A 15,557-nucleotide genomic window follows, 5' to 3' on the forward strand; every position below is an offset into this window, starting at 1 on the left:
CCTCAGATATGCAGATGACATTACCCTTATGGCAGAAGGTGAAGAGGAACTAAAACGCTTCTTGATGAAAGTGAAAGAGGAGAGTGGAAAAAGTTGGCTTAAAGCTCAACATTCAGAAAACGAAGATCATGGCATCTGGTCCCATCACTTAATGGGAAATAGATGGGGAAACAGTGGAAACAGTGTCAGACTTTATTTTTGGGGGCTCCAAAATCACTGCAGATGGTGATTGCAGCCATGAAATTAAAAGACGCTTACTCCTTGGAAGGAAAGTTATGACCAACCTAGATAGCATATTCAAAAGCAGAGACATTACTTTGCCAACAAAGGTCCATCTAGTCAAGGCTATGGTTTTTCCAGTGGTCATGTATGGATGTGAGAGTTGGACTGTGAAGAAGGCTGAGCGCTGAAGAATTGATGCTTTTGAACTGTGGTGTTGGAGAAGACTCTTGCGAGTCCCTTGGACTGCAAGGAGGTCCAACCAGTCCATCCTAAAGGAGATCAGCCCTGGGTGTTCTTTGGAAGGAATGATGCTAAAGCTGAAACTCCAATACTTTGGCTACCTCATGAGAAGAGTTGACTCATTGGAAAAGACTCTGATGCTGGGAGGGATTGGGGGCAGGAGGAAAAGGGGACGACAGAGGATGAGATGGCTGGATGGCATCACTGACTCGATAGACGTGAGTTTGAGTGAACTCTGGGAGTTGGTAATGGACAGGGAGGCCTGTCGTGCTGCGATTCATGAGGTCGCAAGGAGTCGGACACGACTGAGCGACTGAACTGAACTGAAACTCTAAATGGACCTAGTGGTTTCAAAGTCATGTCCATTTAAACTTTTAAACCAAGCAAAAGTGATGTTAAAAACTAAAAGTTTGAGGGTACTGGTTCCCCCGGCCCGCAATGTTTACACATTGGTTGACATTTTTATTCTTTACCAACTATTACCAAGAAAATGTCAACTCCTTTGTTTGCTGTTTAATAACGGTCACATTACTTTTCTTTCCCATTGCTAGTCATACAGGTTTACTCACAACTCTACAAATAAATTTTACTCATTCTTCATTTTCCAGCATTGAGAGATTGGTTCATCAGAAAAGTTGTCACTCACTAATTCCTACCCATTCCAACTCTAATGACATTCATTGCTTCCAGAAATATGGCGCTTAAGGCACCCTTTATCCTTGATTTTTTCATGCATGTGTATTTCATCTTCAATAAAACATTTAGTTAATTCAAAGGCAAGGCCATAGAGTTGGGGCCTCATATGCTAACGGCCTGGTGTTATTTAATAATTTACCTTCCCAGGGTCCTCTCCTGGGAATTACAGGGGAGACTAATCAACTTTTGGCAAGCTGCAGTCCATGGGGTAGCAAAGGATTGGACATGACTGAGCAACTGAACTGAACTGACTTTAGCAGTTGGGAGAGCAATGGCCAAACCTTTTGTGATTTTGATATCTATCAGGCCAGGAGAAACTTTCAGTAGCAGACGTTCAGCCATGGAAATCTCAATTATTGTCCCAAATTATGACTGATGTCAACTAAAAAAAGATGTACAACTTAAGAGTCGTGAGTTAAGTTTTATTTGGGGCAACATGAGGACTGCAGCCTGGAAGGCAGCACCTCAGCTCTGAGAGACTACTCCAAAGCAGCAGTGGGGGAAAGTCAATATATAAAGTTTTGGTGAAGGGGGAGCTCAATGCCATGAAGCAGTTATTTTACAAAAGTTATTTGTTAGTCATGAGGATCTGATGTCACCATGAAGGGATTCAGTGTTTCTCTAGCCACGAGGAGATGCAAGGATTGAGATGATAAAACCTGTTCCTAAAAACATCCAACTACCCAAAGACCTGTCCCACCAGATTCCCTGGAGAACAGAGAGCCTCACTCCACCCTGAACTCCCTCAGGGGTTGCTGAAGGTCAACAGTTTTAGGAGCATGGGGTTCAATCTCCCTAGAGGCAGGTGGCAAATGCCTTTGCTGTTCAGTAGTCAGCAGGGCTCTTGGTAAGTGCCAACTTATAGTTGACACTGACACATGCCAAAGTCTGAGCAAGGGCAGAGGTGTCCTGACACTCTGGATCCCAGGGTCAAACTGGAGTCTTGAGGGGGTGTCTGCTCCCCTTGCCCGAGCTCTAGGGTTCTATTTTTAGGTCTCTGTCCTTTATTCTTTAATCCAGCCTTCCGGAAAACGGACACCGATGACATCGCTACCGCGAGTTTCCGGTCCACCCTTCCTGCACAGGGCGTTAACAGTCCCTTTTAACAAAGCTCGGCCCGGGGGAACCAGCTATTTCCCGCAAGCCGCAGCGGCTTCCGGGTAGGTCCGCAAGAGGGCGGAGCTAGAGGCAGTCAAGGGGCGGAGCTAGAGGCTGTCAGGGTCCCCGGACGCGCGGCCCTCCCCGATCATGGGCGAGGCCTGAAAGCTTGTGGGAGGGGGCCGCCTGCCCATCGGCCCCGCCCCTTCTCTCGAGTCACTTCCGTCCTGGGTGCGCCACGGGGCTCTGGGTGCGCCGCGGGGTCAGGCTGCCCGCGCCGCCGGTGCGTTCGGGTCTTGTATCGCGAGGAGCTGGACTCAGTAAGGTCTCTGCGGAGCAGTCTTGGGTGTCCCGCTGGTCTCCCCGAAAATGAGGGCGTCTTGCGCCCCGCGGAAGGCGCCGCTCCGCCGCCCTGAAAGACTGGCTTCTTCTGGGCGCTTCGCCTGGGTGCTTCTGCTGGCGCCGCTGCTCCTGCTGCCCACGTCCTCCGGTAGTGTGTGCGCCCTGGCCGGGGAGGGGGACTGGAGCGGGCCCGGGGAGCGTGGGGGCCGGCCGGCTGGGAGCTGCTGGGAGCCTTGGTGGCTCGGGCCGCAGGTGCGGGGCCGGGTCCCCCGCGATCGTCAGGGGTTGGGGTGGAAGGTGTACCCAGGGGTGGGTGGGGTGGGCACCACGGAGACGACTTTCCTTGGTGGTGTGGCTGGCGGGTTTACCTGGGGCCGGGTTGCTCCGCCCCCCCCACCCCACCCCCACTCCGCGAAGCTTCCAGAGTGGTTCTGGGACTGATCCAGTCGGTAAGGCGAGAGCAGACCTGCAGGGTGGTGACGGTGTCCGGTGTTGTTGCTAGGCTGCTGCTGTGTCTGCTGGGAGAGTTGGCCCTGTGTTTTTTTTCCGGGGCGGGGTGATGCCTGGTGCCCCGCGGAGCTTGTCTAGGATTAGGGGAGTCCGGGCCAGGTTTGCCTAGGTATGTGCTTCGAGGAAGTGGCCAGTCCACCTGGGCCAAATGCGGAACAGGAAAGCTTCCTGCCTTTAAAGTGGGGGCCTGCGGAGCCCATGTGGTGCCCGTTGTCTATGCTGAGAGCAGGCCCTGGCTAGGGTTAGAAGGTTTGCAAGGGGAAAAGGCGCTTTTTGTAATTCAGGTTAACAGGCAACTTGGTACCCAGTTAATATAGGTAGCAAGGAAAGAGAGCTTTTCAGGCATGAGGGAGCTAAGAGAATGATCAGTAGCTCCAGATGTACAGGCAGGTTAACTCTTAATTACTGAGGGACAGAGAATGAGGCTGAATTTACCTAGAAGGAGGCTGGCTATTTGCTTGAACCTGGTAGATGTTTTGTTTGTTGTTTGTTTGTTTTATTAAGGTCTAGAAATGAGGAGAATGTGAGATAAAATGGATAGGTATAGATGTTAAAGCCTCAGTTTTGAGGACGCAAAGGAAGGTTAAAAATAGGTTGTGTAGACAGAAAAGGGAGTCTTCCGGTTTCACTGAAGTTCTAGTTTTGGTTAGAGACGGTGATTATCCAAAGGTACCACCTGGGCAGGGATGTGGGCCTATGCTTGACTCAGAGACTTATTTTTATAACTTTGGCAAGCAAGTAGGGAGTGTTTACACAACTTTTGTAAGTGTACGGAGGTGTGCAGTTCTCTTGACCCATAGTAGAGACTATTTCACCTTTCTGAAACTCATCTGGAAAACTGGAGAATTTTCTGAATGCAGCCTATCGAATTATATAATGACACCTGTTAAAGTATAGCATTGTGTGTGCGTACTCAGTGTTTTCCAGCTCTTTTGCGACCCCATGGACTATAACTCATCAGGCAAAGCATAGCACTGCAGCCCGGTAATGTTTACATTGTAAATTCTCTAGGAAAAATTGAGTCAAGATACGATTTTTTGATGCTGGCAGTGTTTGAAAATCCTTATAGGAAAAAGAATTCAGTATTCTGAGAAAGAGAGGAAATTTGATTATAAAACAAATACGATATTGGACTCAGTCATTACAGTGTATGAAGCTTATAATCCACTGATTTCCGAAGCAAACGTTCTAAACTGCGTATTGTTGAAAGCATATTTTTCATGATGCATGTTATTGGGAAGAGATACTTGAAGTTAGTTGAACGGTTTAAAAAAACCAATTGACATTTGTTTTTCCATACACTGTATTTGAGAGTCATATCAGAAATTCTCCCTTCTTTTTATGCTTTCAAGATAGTTACTGAGATTGAATGCATAAAGCAAAGAACACATATATAGTTTAATCATATGCATGGTCACTTGAGTTCTTTCTTGGTGCTTCCAGGATATTCTTGAATGATGATGTGTATTTTTCTCTAAAATGGAATTATATAACATTTCTAGCCCATATTCTTTTCTGTTATAAAAAATAGAATCTGTGCCTCAGAGTATTCAGTAAATTTAATATTAATACCTGTGACTTTTTGATTTTGGTTTGTTATGGGCAGTTAATTGAGGAGAATTCATGTATCATGATTAGCAAAGTAGAAATGTTGAAAAATTTGATAAATGTTGAGACAATTAATTTGACATGATGTAAGACATGTTATAAGTGAAATGTTGGACGAGTATTGAGAGAGAAGTTTAGAATTTAGAATATGATGGAAAAGAATTGAGAGGGAAAGGGAATATAGAATATGAGGGAAAGAAGGGTGATATTTCACTTGTTTGGAATTCTCTCAATCTGAAGTAAGACCTAGATCCAGGGAGTAAGTAAGTAAATGTTCCTCAGGGATCAAAATAGGTCTGTCTCTTGTTTTCCTTGTAAGGGAGGCCTCTGCTTTCCTTTAGCCCTTTAGGACTTGATGAGTCTCCATCACATTATTTTATATAATTTTTCTAACAGATCTGTTAGGTTGTCAAGTGCCCAGGTACTTAAAAGGAAGAGGACTTGCTGAAATAGAAATGACATTATTCTAGGGAGAAAAAATTTTCCCCCAACATTCCCCACAAAAACCCCAGAAGTAAAAAACTCTAAAAGCGTACCAGGAGAGTAGCTTTACGTCAGGATATATTGGATAAACAACCCAGCTACCTTAGGGAGCTTCTGAAGGATTGATCTGTGAAGGAAAATGAAATTATATTTAATATCCAGGAGAGCACTTTTTTTTCATGTAATGCTATCCAAATATTTTGATATTTATAGTGTTTCTATATATCACTTAAAAAATGTTCGGTTCACTAATAGAAAACAAATGAAGTATTTTGAAATACTTTGGTCGCTATTTATTTTGATTTATTAATCCCTCAATGCGTATTTTGTATTCACCTCTTACCACAGCATATCTTGAGTTACAACTGAGTATACAGTTTAGTAGAAAAAGAAGGCATCTGATTCCTGCCCTCTGGGCCCATGTCTTCTGAGAGAAAACAACCTGATATGTTTGTGTTTCAAACTCTGGAAGAATAATCTGAGCATAGTGCTATAGGAGACTTCTTAGAAGAGAGGTGAGTTTTGAGATGATGAATTTAGAAAGAAGTGGGGAAGGATACGGACCTATAAACATATTTACATTTCAGAACCAGGCACATTGATGCTGTCTCTTCCATTTACTGCTGAATTAAAATTCATCTTATTCTCCAACAGGCCAGAAGCTCATAGGTTGTTACTTAAAGTAGGCAAGGCACATATAAAATCTTGCTAAGAACTTTTCCGTTTGTCCTGTACTACCTGTCTGTTGCCAGGCCACAGTCCCTGTCTGGTGAATAAGATAAAACGATTTATTTTCATGCTCTTATTCTCTCTATTCCTAGATGCCTGTGATGATCCACCAAGATTTGTCTCTATGAAGCCCCAGGGTACCCTTAAACCCAGTTATAGTCCTGGGGAGCAGATTCTGTATGAATGTCGTCTGGGTTTCCAGCCAACAACTCCTGGTCAAGTCCCGGCTCTTGTTTGTCAGGATAATAATACATGGTCGTCTCTCCAGGAGGCCTGTAAAAGTAAGTAAACAAATCTTTTTTTAATTCAAAAAACTTTTTATTGCTCTAGAGATTTTCACACATTTTAGAGTATGTATTTTACTACTGAAATGATCGTTTTCTCGTGTGAATGTAGGTTTTTAGATAGCCGTGCATTCAGGCTTTGAAAAATCTCCAGGGAATTGTTTTCGTCACAGTTGGTTGCCTGGGTAATTAAGAATCTTATGTGGCATTATAATAGTTAAAGCAAGAAAATAATAATAAAAGTAATAATATTTCCATGAGTTCAAACAAGCCATATAGAATTTTGAATTTGATTCAGATCTATTTTGAAATGGGTGTAAAACAAGTTTGATCTTTTCTTTTAGGAAGACAGTGTCCTACCCTAGGTGATCCCACAAATGGCCAAGTTATGCTTGTAAATGGAAGTACTGAGTTTGGTTCACAGGCTCACTATGTTTGTAATAATGGGTAAGTAGGCTGCTCCTTAGAGGAAATAAGGTAATGTATGACTAAGTCCATTTTCTTTTTTTTTTTTCAGTGTTACAGCTCCATTTTATTTAGAAGATAGCAGGAGAATCCAAGACTCGAAGAGAAGAGAGTGGAGGAGTGCGTGGGGAGGGAGAAAGAGAGAGAGAAAGAGAGAGAGAGCACGCGCATGCACAAGGGAGAGAGAGTCCCCCGACTAAGTCCATTTTCATTTTGCCTCTCTTAAGCATTGCCATCGGAGAAGGTAGTGGCACCCCACTCCAGTACTCTTGCCTGGAAAACCCATGGACGGAGGAGCCTGGTAGGCTGCAGTCCATGGGATCGCTAAGAGTCAGGCATGACTAAGCAACTTCACTTTCACTTTTCACTTTGATGCATTGGAGAAGGAAATGGCAACCCACTCCAGTGTTCTTGCCTGGAGAATCCCAGGGACAGAGGAGCCTAGTGGGCTGCCATCTATGGGTTGCACAGAGTCGGACACGACTGAAGCGACTTGGCAGCAGCAGCAGCAGCAGCAAGCATTGCTGTAAAGTTGATTTCATTTTGCTTTATATGTAAGTCATACTGTAGCCAAATAACCTTGGGCTTTTTATGAAGCTGAAAAGATGAATAACTAATAGAAATTTAAATTGAAGGAAAGTGAAATAGTATAAAATTTAGTATACAGGTGACTACAGGTGACATTGCTCAGTCGTGTCCGGCTCTTTGCAACCCCATGGACTGTAGCCTACCAGGCTTCTCTGTCCATGGGATTTTCCAGGCAATAGTACTGGAGTGGATTGCCATTTCCTGCTCCAGGGGATCTTCCTGACCCAGGGATCGAACCCAGGTCTCCTGCATTGTAGACAGATGCTTTACCGTCTGAGCCACCAGGGAAGTCCACAAAATTTAGTATATGTATTCAACATTGAAAAATCACGGTGACTGTATCCTTGACAACACAGTGCACTCTCTTTGTCAATAAAATGTCCAATTCTGAGATTTGAAATAGGGTTTATGAAACTGGGAAGTGGAATAGCCAACTGTAGTTGTTCTTATATCAAAGTAATCTGTAAGATGTTACCAGACCAAAGTTGACCTGGCTAGCTTAGACAGTAATCTTCATCAGTATCTTTTAGTTGGAAAACCTTATTGTTGAAACTACTACAAAGGAGTGAAACATCTCAAAGAGGTACCGAGTGTTTAATAACAGCCTTTGTTCTACAGGGCTCTGTTAATAGTATATATTAAGCATACTGAGCCTTTTTTAAAAATGTGAATTTAAAGGATAAATGTGATATCTCTGGAAATACAACTGGTTTTTTATTATTGTCTATGTATCCTGGTACTTTACTGAGTTTATTCAGTCAGTTCAGTTGCTCAGTCGTGTCTGACTCTTTGCAACCCCATGAATCGTAGCATGCCAGGCCTCCCTGTCCATCACCAACTCCCAGAGTTCACTCAAACTCATGTCCATCGAGTCGGTGATGCCATCCAGCCATCTCATCCTCTGTCATCCCCTTCTCCTCCTACCCCCAATCCCTCCCAGCATCAGGGTCTTTTCCAGTGAGTCAGCTCTTCGCATGAGGTAGCCAAAGTATTGGAGTTTCAGCTTTAGCATCATTCCTTCCATTGAACACCCAGGACTGATCTCCTTTAGATGGACTGGTTGGACCTCCTTGCAGTCCAAGGGACTCGCAAGAGTCTTCTCCAACACCGCAGTTCAAAAGCATCAGTTGTCCGGCACTCAGCTTTCTTCACAGTCCAACTCTCACATCCATACATGAACACTGGAAAAACCATAGCCTTCACTAGATGGACCTTTGTTGGCAAAGTAATGTCTCTGCTTTGGAATATGCTATCTAGGTTGGACATAACTTTCCTTCCAAGGAGTAAGTGTCTTTTAATTTCATGGCTGCAGTCACCATCTGCAGTGATTTTGGAGCCCAAAAAAATAAAGTCTGACACTGTTTCCCCATCTCTTCCCCATGAAGTGATGGGACCAGATGCCGTGATCTTCGTTTTCTGAATGTTGAGCTTTAAGCCAACTTTTTCACTCTCCTCTTTTCACTTTCATCAAGAGGCTTTTGAGTTCCTCTTCACTTTCTGCCATAAGGGTGGTGTCATCTGCATATCTGAGGTTATTGATATTTCTCCCGGCAATCTTGATTCCAGCTTGTGCTTCTTCCAGCCTGGCATTTCACTTGATGTACTCTGCATATAAGTTAAATAAGCAGGGTGACAATATACAGCCTTGACATACTCCTTTTCCTATTTGGAACCAGTCTGTTGTTCCATGTCCAGTTCTAACTGTTGCTTCCTGACCTGCATACAGGTTTCTCAAGAGGCAGGTCAGGTGGTCTGGTATTCCCATCTCTTTCAGAATTTCCCACAGTTTATTGTGATCCACACAGTCAAAGGCTTTGGCATAGTCAATAAAGCAGAAATAGGTGTTTTTCTGGAACTCTCTTGCTTTTTCCATGATCCAGCGGATGTTGGCAATTTGATCTCTGGTTCCTCTGCCTTTTCTAAAACCAGATTGAACATCTGGAAGTTCACATAGTCAATAAAGCAGAAATAGGTGTTTTTCTGGAACTCTCTTGCTTTTTCCATGATCCAGCGGATGTTGGCAATTTGATCTCTGGTTCCTCTGCCTTTTCTAAAACCAGATTGAACATCTGGAAGTTCACGGTTCACGTATTGCTGAAGCCTGGCTTGGAGAATTTTGAGCATTACTTTACTAGCGTGTGAGATGAGTGCAATTGTGCGGTAGTTTGAGCATTCTTTGGTATTGCCTTTCTTTGGGATTGGAATGAAAACTGACCTTTTCCAGTCCTGTGGCCACTGCTGAGTTTTCCAAATTTGTTGGCATATTGAATGAAGCACTTTCACAGCATCATCTTTCAGGATTTGAAAGAGCTCAACTGGAATTCCATCACCTCCACTAGCTTTGTTCGTAGTGATGCTTCCTAACGCCCACTTGACTTCACATTCCAGGATGTCTGGCTCTAGGTGAGTGATCACACCATTGTGATTATCTGGGTTGTGAAGCTCTTTTTTGTACAGTTCTTCTGTGTATTCTTGCCACCTCTTCTTAATATCTTCTGCTTCTGTTAGGTCCATACCATTTCTGTCCTTTATGGAGCCCAATAAACTCAATAATAAACTGAGTTTATTAGTTCCCACATTGGTATTTTTGTTTATGTGTGTGTAATCTTTAGGGTTTTCTATGTAGTAGAAATATATATATATATTGTTTCTTGCTTAATTGCTGTAGCTAGAGCTTCCAGTACCATGTTGAATAAAAGTGGTAAAAGTAGTTGTCCATGCCTGTTCTGATCAAATTCTGTCAAGTTTTTTTTCTGCCTCAGTTGAGGTGATCATGTGCTTTTTTTCTCTTTCATTCTTTTGATATGGTTTATTACAATGATTGACTTTTTTATGTGTTGAGCCATATCTTGCACTCTGGGGATAACTCTCACTTGCTCATGATGTTTAATCCTTTCAAGATGCTGTTGAGTTGTTTACTAGTATTGTGTTGAGGTTAATTGCATCGGTGTTTTTGAAGGCTGTTGATCTAACCTGCATTGTGTCTTTGTCAAATTTTGCTATCATGATAATGTTAATCTCATAGAATGAGCTCAGAAGACTTCCCTTCGCTTTAGTTTTTTGAAAAAGTTTGGGAAAGATTGGTGTTACTTCTTTAAATGTTTGTTAGATTCACTAGTGAAACCATCAGATCCAGAATTTTTTTTTATTGAGAGATTTTTGGTTATTGATTCTGTCTCCTTACTGCTGCTCCTGCTGCTAAGTCGCTTCAGTCGTGTCTGAGTCTGTGCGACTCCATAGATGGCAGCCCACCAGGCTCCTCTGTCCCTGAGATTCTCCAGGCAAGAAGACTGGAGTGGGTTGCCATTTCCTTCTCCAATGCATGCATGCATGCTAAGTCGCTTCAGTCATATCTGACTCTGTGCGACCCTGTGGACAGCAGCCCACCAGGCTCCTCTGTCCACGGAATTCTCCAGGCAAGAATACTGGAGTGGGTTGCCATTTCCTTCTCCCATCTCCTTACTAGTTAAGGTTCATTCAGCTTATCTGTTTGGGTGATTAAGTCGTGGTAGGTTTTGTGTTTCTAGGAGTTTGTCTGTTTTATCTAGTGCTTCCATTTGTGGCATAAAATTGTTCATGGCACTCATAGTCACTCATAGTATTTTTTATTTCTGTCAAATCAGTAGTGGTGTTACTACTTTTATTTCTGACTTAGTAATTTGAGTCTAATCACTTTTAGTCTATTTAAAGGTTTTTCAGCTCTTGCAGTTTTTGAAGAACCTACTTTTGGTTTCTTTGATTTTTCTCTGTTGTTTTGCTCTTTTTTTTGTTTGTTTATCTCTGTTCTAATATGGCAACTAAACCATAATAAATGTTTATTATTTACTTCCTTCTGCTAGCCTTGGATTTCTTTCTTTTTCTGGTTCCTTAACTTGTAAACTTAGTTTGAACTTTCAGAGGTACCATTTCTTAATGTAAACATTTATAGGTATAAATTTCCCCTTTGGCACTAAAATCCCATAGGTTTTGATATGTTATATTTTCATTCCCATTTGTCAAGGTATGTTTTAATCACTCTCATTTCTGCTTTTAACCATTGGTTGATTTAAAACATACTGTTTAATTTTCACAGTTTGATGAATTTTCAGTTTTCCTTTTGGTGATGATTTTTAACTTCTTCCTAGTGTGGTCAAAGAATATACTTTGTGTAATATCTACCTTTTAAAATCTATTACTTAAAATTAATTTGTAGCATAAAATAAACATAATATTATTTGTTAAATAATTAATTACGTTTGAATAACATTGTTTCCTTATTTATAGCCTAGCATATTGTCTATCCTGGAGAATGCCCCATGTGCTGCTGGAAAGACTGTAGAGTCTGTTTTTGTTGGCTCGAGTGCTTCGTATGTCTCTGAGATCTGGTTGTTTTCTTATTAAGGTCCTCTGTTTATCTCCTGTGTAGTCGTTCTGTCCATTATTAGGTATTATAGTCTCCAACTAATATTGGAGAAATGCTTATTATGTAGGAATGTTTTTTTGTCCTTTCAGTTCTGTCATTTCTTGCTTCACATGTTTTGATGGCAGGTCATTAGGTGCATAAATGTTTATAACTGTTACGTCTTCTTGCAGTATTGAACCTTTGTTAATATAAAATTTCCTTCTTTGTCTCTTGTAACCTTTTTTTTTTTTTTTATTTAAGGTCTGTTTTGTCAGATTTTAGTATACCTACTCAACTGTGTTACGGTTACTATTATCTTTTTCCAGGCTTTCATTTTCAGTTCATTTATGTCTTCTGTTGTCAAGCGAGTCTCTTGTAGACAGGATTTGGTTGGAGCAAGGAGGGACCTATTTCTATTATTGTGCTATTTGTTTTCTATATACTTTATAGCTTTTTTCCTAGTTCCTCATTTCCTGCATTACTGTCTTCTTTTTTGTGTAGTTGATTTTTGTAGTGAAATATTTAAATTCCTGTCTCATTTCCTTTTACGTATATATCCTATGGCTGTATAGTTTGTTGTTACCCTTGGAAATTTCATTTAACACTGTACATGGAAATTCCCTGGTAGTCCAGGGGTTCAGACTCTTCACCCCCACTTCAGGGGGCACAGGCTCGATCCCTGATTGGGGAGCTAAGATCCAAGCTGTGAATCCAATAAGATTCACAGTGTGACCAAAACAAAGCAAAACAAAAAAACATTGTATAGTTACAACACTCCAGGTTGAATTTATACCAACTTAAATTCGATAAATTACAAAATCAGTCCTTTACCGCCCCATACTTGCCCTTTTTGGTTGTTGATATCATACTGCTGTCTACACAGTTAATTGTAATACTAACTTCTACTTTAATAATCTTATTTATTTTATAATTTAGTCTTTTAAATCACATAGAAAACAAAATTTGTAGTTGCAAACCACTGTTTCAGTAATGCTAGCTTTTATAATTGCTTTTATATTTACCTTTGCTGAGTTTCTATGTTTTTTTAATGCATAAGACTTTGAGACCTTTCATTCCCTTTTCAGTACTCCCTTCACATTTCTTCTTGAGTGTATAGTGGTCACAAACTTCTTAAGTTTTTAATTCTGGGAATGTCTTAAATTCTCCCTCATTTTTGATGCTCAGTTTTGCTGGATAGAGGGGTTTGGGTTGAGTTTTTTTTTTTTTAATTATATCAATAACTTTCTTCTGAACTCTGAATTTCTAATGACAAATCTGCTGATAATCTTATTTACGATGCTTGACATACGATGTTTCTCTCCTCTCCTGCAGTTTTCAGTATTCTTTGTCTTTGTTTTTTGAAAGTTTTATTATGGCTTTGTGCAGGGCTCTTTGTATTCATCTTAGGATTTTGAGCTTTTTGACATATTTATATTCATGCCTTTTATGGAATTTGGCAAGTTCTCAGCTGTTATTTCTATAAGAATTCTTTCTGTCCCTTTTCTGAGAGCCCTATAGTGTATATATTGGTCTCCTTGTTGGTGTCCCACAGATTCCTTAGGCTTTATCCATTTTTCTTCAGTCTTTTTTCTTTCTCAGAGTCAGTAATTTCTGTTACCCTATATCAGTTCTATTAATTCTTTCTTCTCAAATAAGCCTTCAGTTTTTCTAGTTACTTCTTCTTTTCCATTAATGTAAGTTTCAACTCAAGAATTTACTTTTGGGTTCTTTTTAGTTTTCTGTCTCTAATTGATATTTCCACTGGGTTCACATATTGTTCTCTAGACTTTCTACATTTCTTCCTTTAGTTCTTTGTCCATCTTAACGGCTGTTATTTCTTCCCAGTTTCACTGAGGCTCCAGGTCCACGGGGCCAAGGTAGGGGGCCGCCTTGTGGGGCAGAGATGAGCCAGTGAAGAGGCTGTATTTGACTGGCCTTCTTGGGGCACAGGTTGTTGGTCTGGCCTTGCTTCCTGTGGCAGGTGACAACGTGTGTGCACAGCGCTTGCGGAGATTGTTTTCTCACAGTCGTACTTCTGGGAAAAGCTGGCAGAGGAAAGGTTTGATGATGCCACCCAACCAAGGGCAGGGTGGATTCTTTCTGGATATTATAGTCTGAGAGAGCTTGGCCCCCTCAGCTGTCTGTCTGCAAAAGTCAGACTCTTGGTGAGGCAGGATGCCCCATGTCTTTGATTTTGACTTTGACCTTCTTCATGGTGACACTCGCCTTGACCTCAGGAGTGATGGTCTTGTCCGTTAGGCTCTTCACAAAGACATGCATCTGTGGGTCTGCTGTCTGGCTGCTTTGTTGACAAAAAGTGGGGTGGCAGAACCGGCACCCCCCTATTTCCAGAGAGAGTGACTTCACAAGACACCCCCTTTAAGGTCTTTGTTTAATTGATCTGTCATAAGGTCTCCTTCAGAAAAAAAAGCTCTTTTCATTTATCTTTCCATTATATGAGCCATAGATTCTTTTTCTGTTTCTTTGTATGCCTTGTGACTTTTTTGTGGAATCGATACATGAAATCTAACAATGTGGTAACTCTGAAAAATCAGATTCGCCCCTCTTTTGTTTTGATTTTGTTTTTGATTATTGTGTGGCGTCTCAGTGCCGATTCAGGTCTTTTCTGAGCCTTTCTCTGGGCGTACACAGTCGTTTTCTAATTTTTTTTTTCCCACGTGGCAATTATTTTGGAATATCCTAGTATTTAATGTCCAGCTTCTGCTAGTGGCTTCCCTGATAGCTCAGCTGGTAAAGAATCCGCCTGCAATGCAGGAAACCTTGGTTCAATTCCTGGGTCTGGAAGATCCGCTGGAGAAAGGATAGGCTACCCACTCCAGTATTCTTGGACTTCCCTTATGGCTCAGGTGGTAAAGAATCTGCCTGCAGTGTGGGAGACCTGGGTTGGAAGATCCCCTGGAGAAGGGAAAGGCTACCTACTCCAGTATTCAGGCCTGGAGAATTCCATGGACTATATAGTCCTGACATGACTGAGTCACTTTCGCTCACACTTCTGCTAGTGGGGGAAAAAAGTGAAGGAGGCCGCAAGGGGTGCTGGATTTCAAATCTCTTGGAAATCACTCGGCCAGTGTTGAAGGAGCTTGAAAAAGCTGGCAGAGGCGTGACGACAGTGGCTGCCCGTCTCTTTTTTGCTCCTCTGGGATCAGAAGCAGCAGTGATAAGAGCGTAATTCCCTGCTCCTTGGAGGGCAGGCCCCTTTTTTCACCCTAGCTCCTGCAGGCTACTTATAAGCTGCTCCAGCCGCGTGTGCACAGAGGGCTGCTGAGATGGGGGGTGGGGAGCTGCCACTGTGCTGAGAGCTGATTGACTGAAATTAAGTTAACTTACCTGTCCAAGTCTTCTCCTCAAAATTGCAAGCCATGAAGAGATTCTAGATTTCCGAAACAGTGGAAATCAGGCAGATTCTATCAGTGACTCTGTCGTCAAGGTGGGGAGACAGATTCCTGTTGCCACCTGTTTTGCCGTCATCCCAGAGTCCTTTACTTAACGTGTCATAATGTAGAGTCAGTGCGTTAACCCTTGGAGAAAAGTCATCTGGAAGTGGGCACAGGCAGATACACTGGGTATTTTTTAACTTGATCAAGTGAAAATAGTGGGAGATCCAGTGAATAGATAGAAAGAGGCTGCTAGGTACCAGGAGACTCAAGGAAGTTGTAGACTTCTTGAGAAACACTATATAGAGAAGTGTCAAAACAAAATAGTAAATGAAAAGCACCAAATAGATCATTTTCGTGATCTTTACCATGAGAGTCCAGGAGAAGAGTGTAGTATGAATTTAAATGATCAGAGAAAATTTCACTGAGTAGTGTTGCTAAACCACTTTACTACTAGAAAGATATAGGCATACCTTGGAGATAAGCGCAGGTTCACTTCCAGGCCACTGCAGTAAA

General features: G+C 42.0%; 1 protein-coding gene across 39 annotated transcripts in view; it reads left to right on the plus strand.

Moving 5' to 3' along the window:
* The first annotated feature begins 2,446 nt into the window (after nucleotides 1-2,446).
* LOC102404366 (membrane cofactor protein) overlaps nucleotides 2,447-15,557 on the plus strand; it is a 39,116-nt gene continuing 26,005 nt past the window's right edge. For 16 of the 39 annotated variants that reach the window (XM_025285351.2, XM_044942644.1, XM_025285344.2 and 13 more), the window contains exons 1-3: nucleotides 2,448-2,746; nucleotides 6,021-6,209; nucleotides 6,557-6,659. In XM_025285351.2, the coding sequence (XP_025141136.2) occupies nucleotides 2,626-2,746; nucleotides 6,021-6,209; nucleotides 6,557-6,659 (413 nt within the window). In that variant the 5' untranslated portion in view covers nucleotides 2,448-2,625. Of the gene's footprint in view, nucleotides 2,747-6,020; nucleotides 6,210-6,556; nucleotides 6,660-15,557 lie in introns of all 39 variants that reach the window. The other 23 variants (XM_025285342.2, XM_025285359.2, XM_025285347.2 and 20 more) reach the window with 3 other exon arrangements.

Source organism: Bubalus bubalis, chromosome 5, assembly GCF_019923935.1.
Source record: "Bubalus bubalis isolate 160015118507 breed Murrah chromosome 5, NDDB_SH_1, whole genome shotgun sequence".
NCBI classification, from domain to species: Eukaryota; Metazoa; Chordata; class Mammalia; order Artiodactyla; family Bovidae; genus Bubalus; species Bubalus bubalis.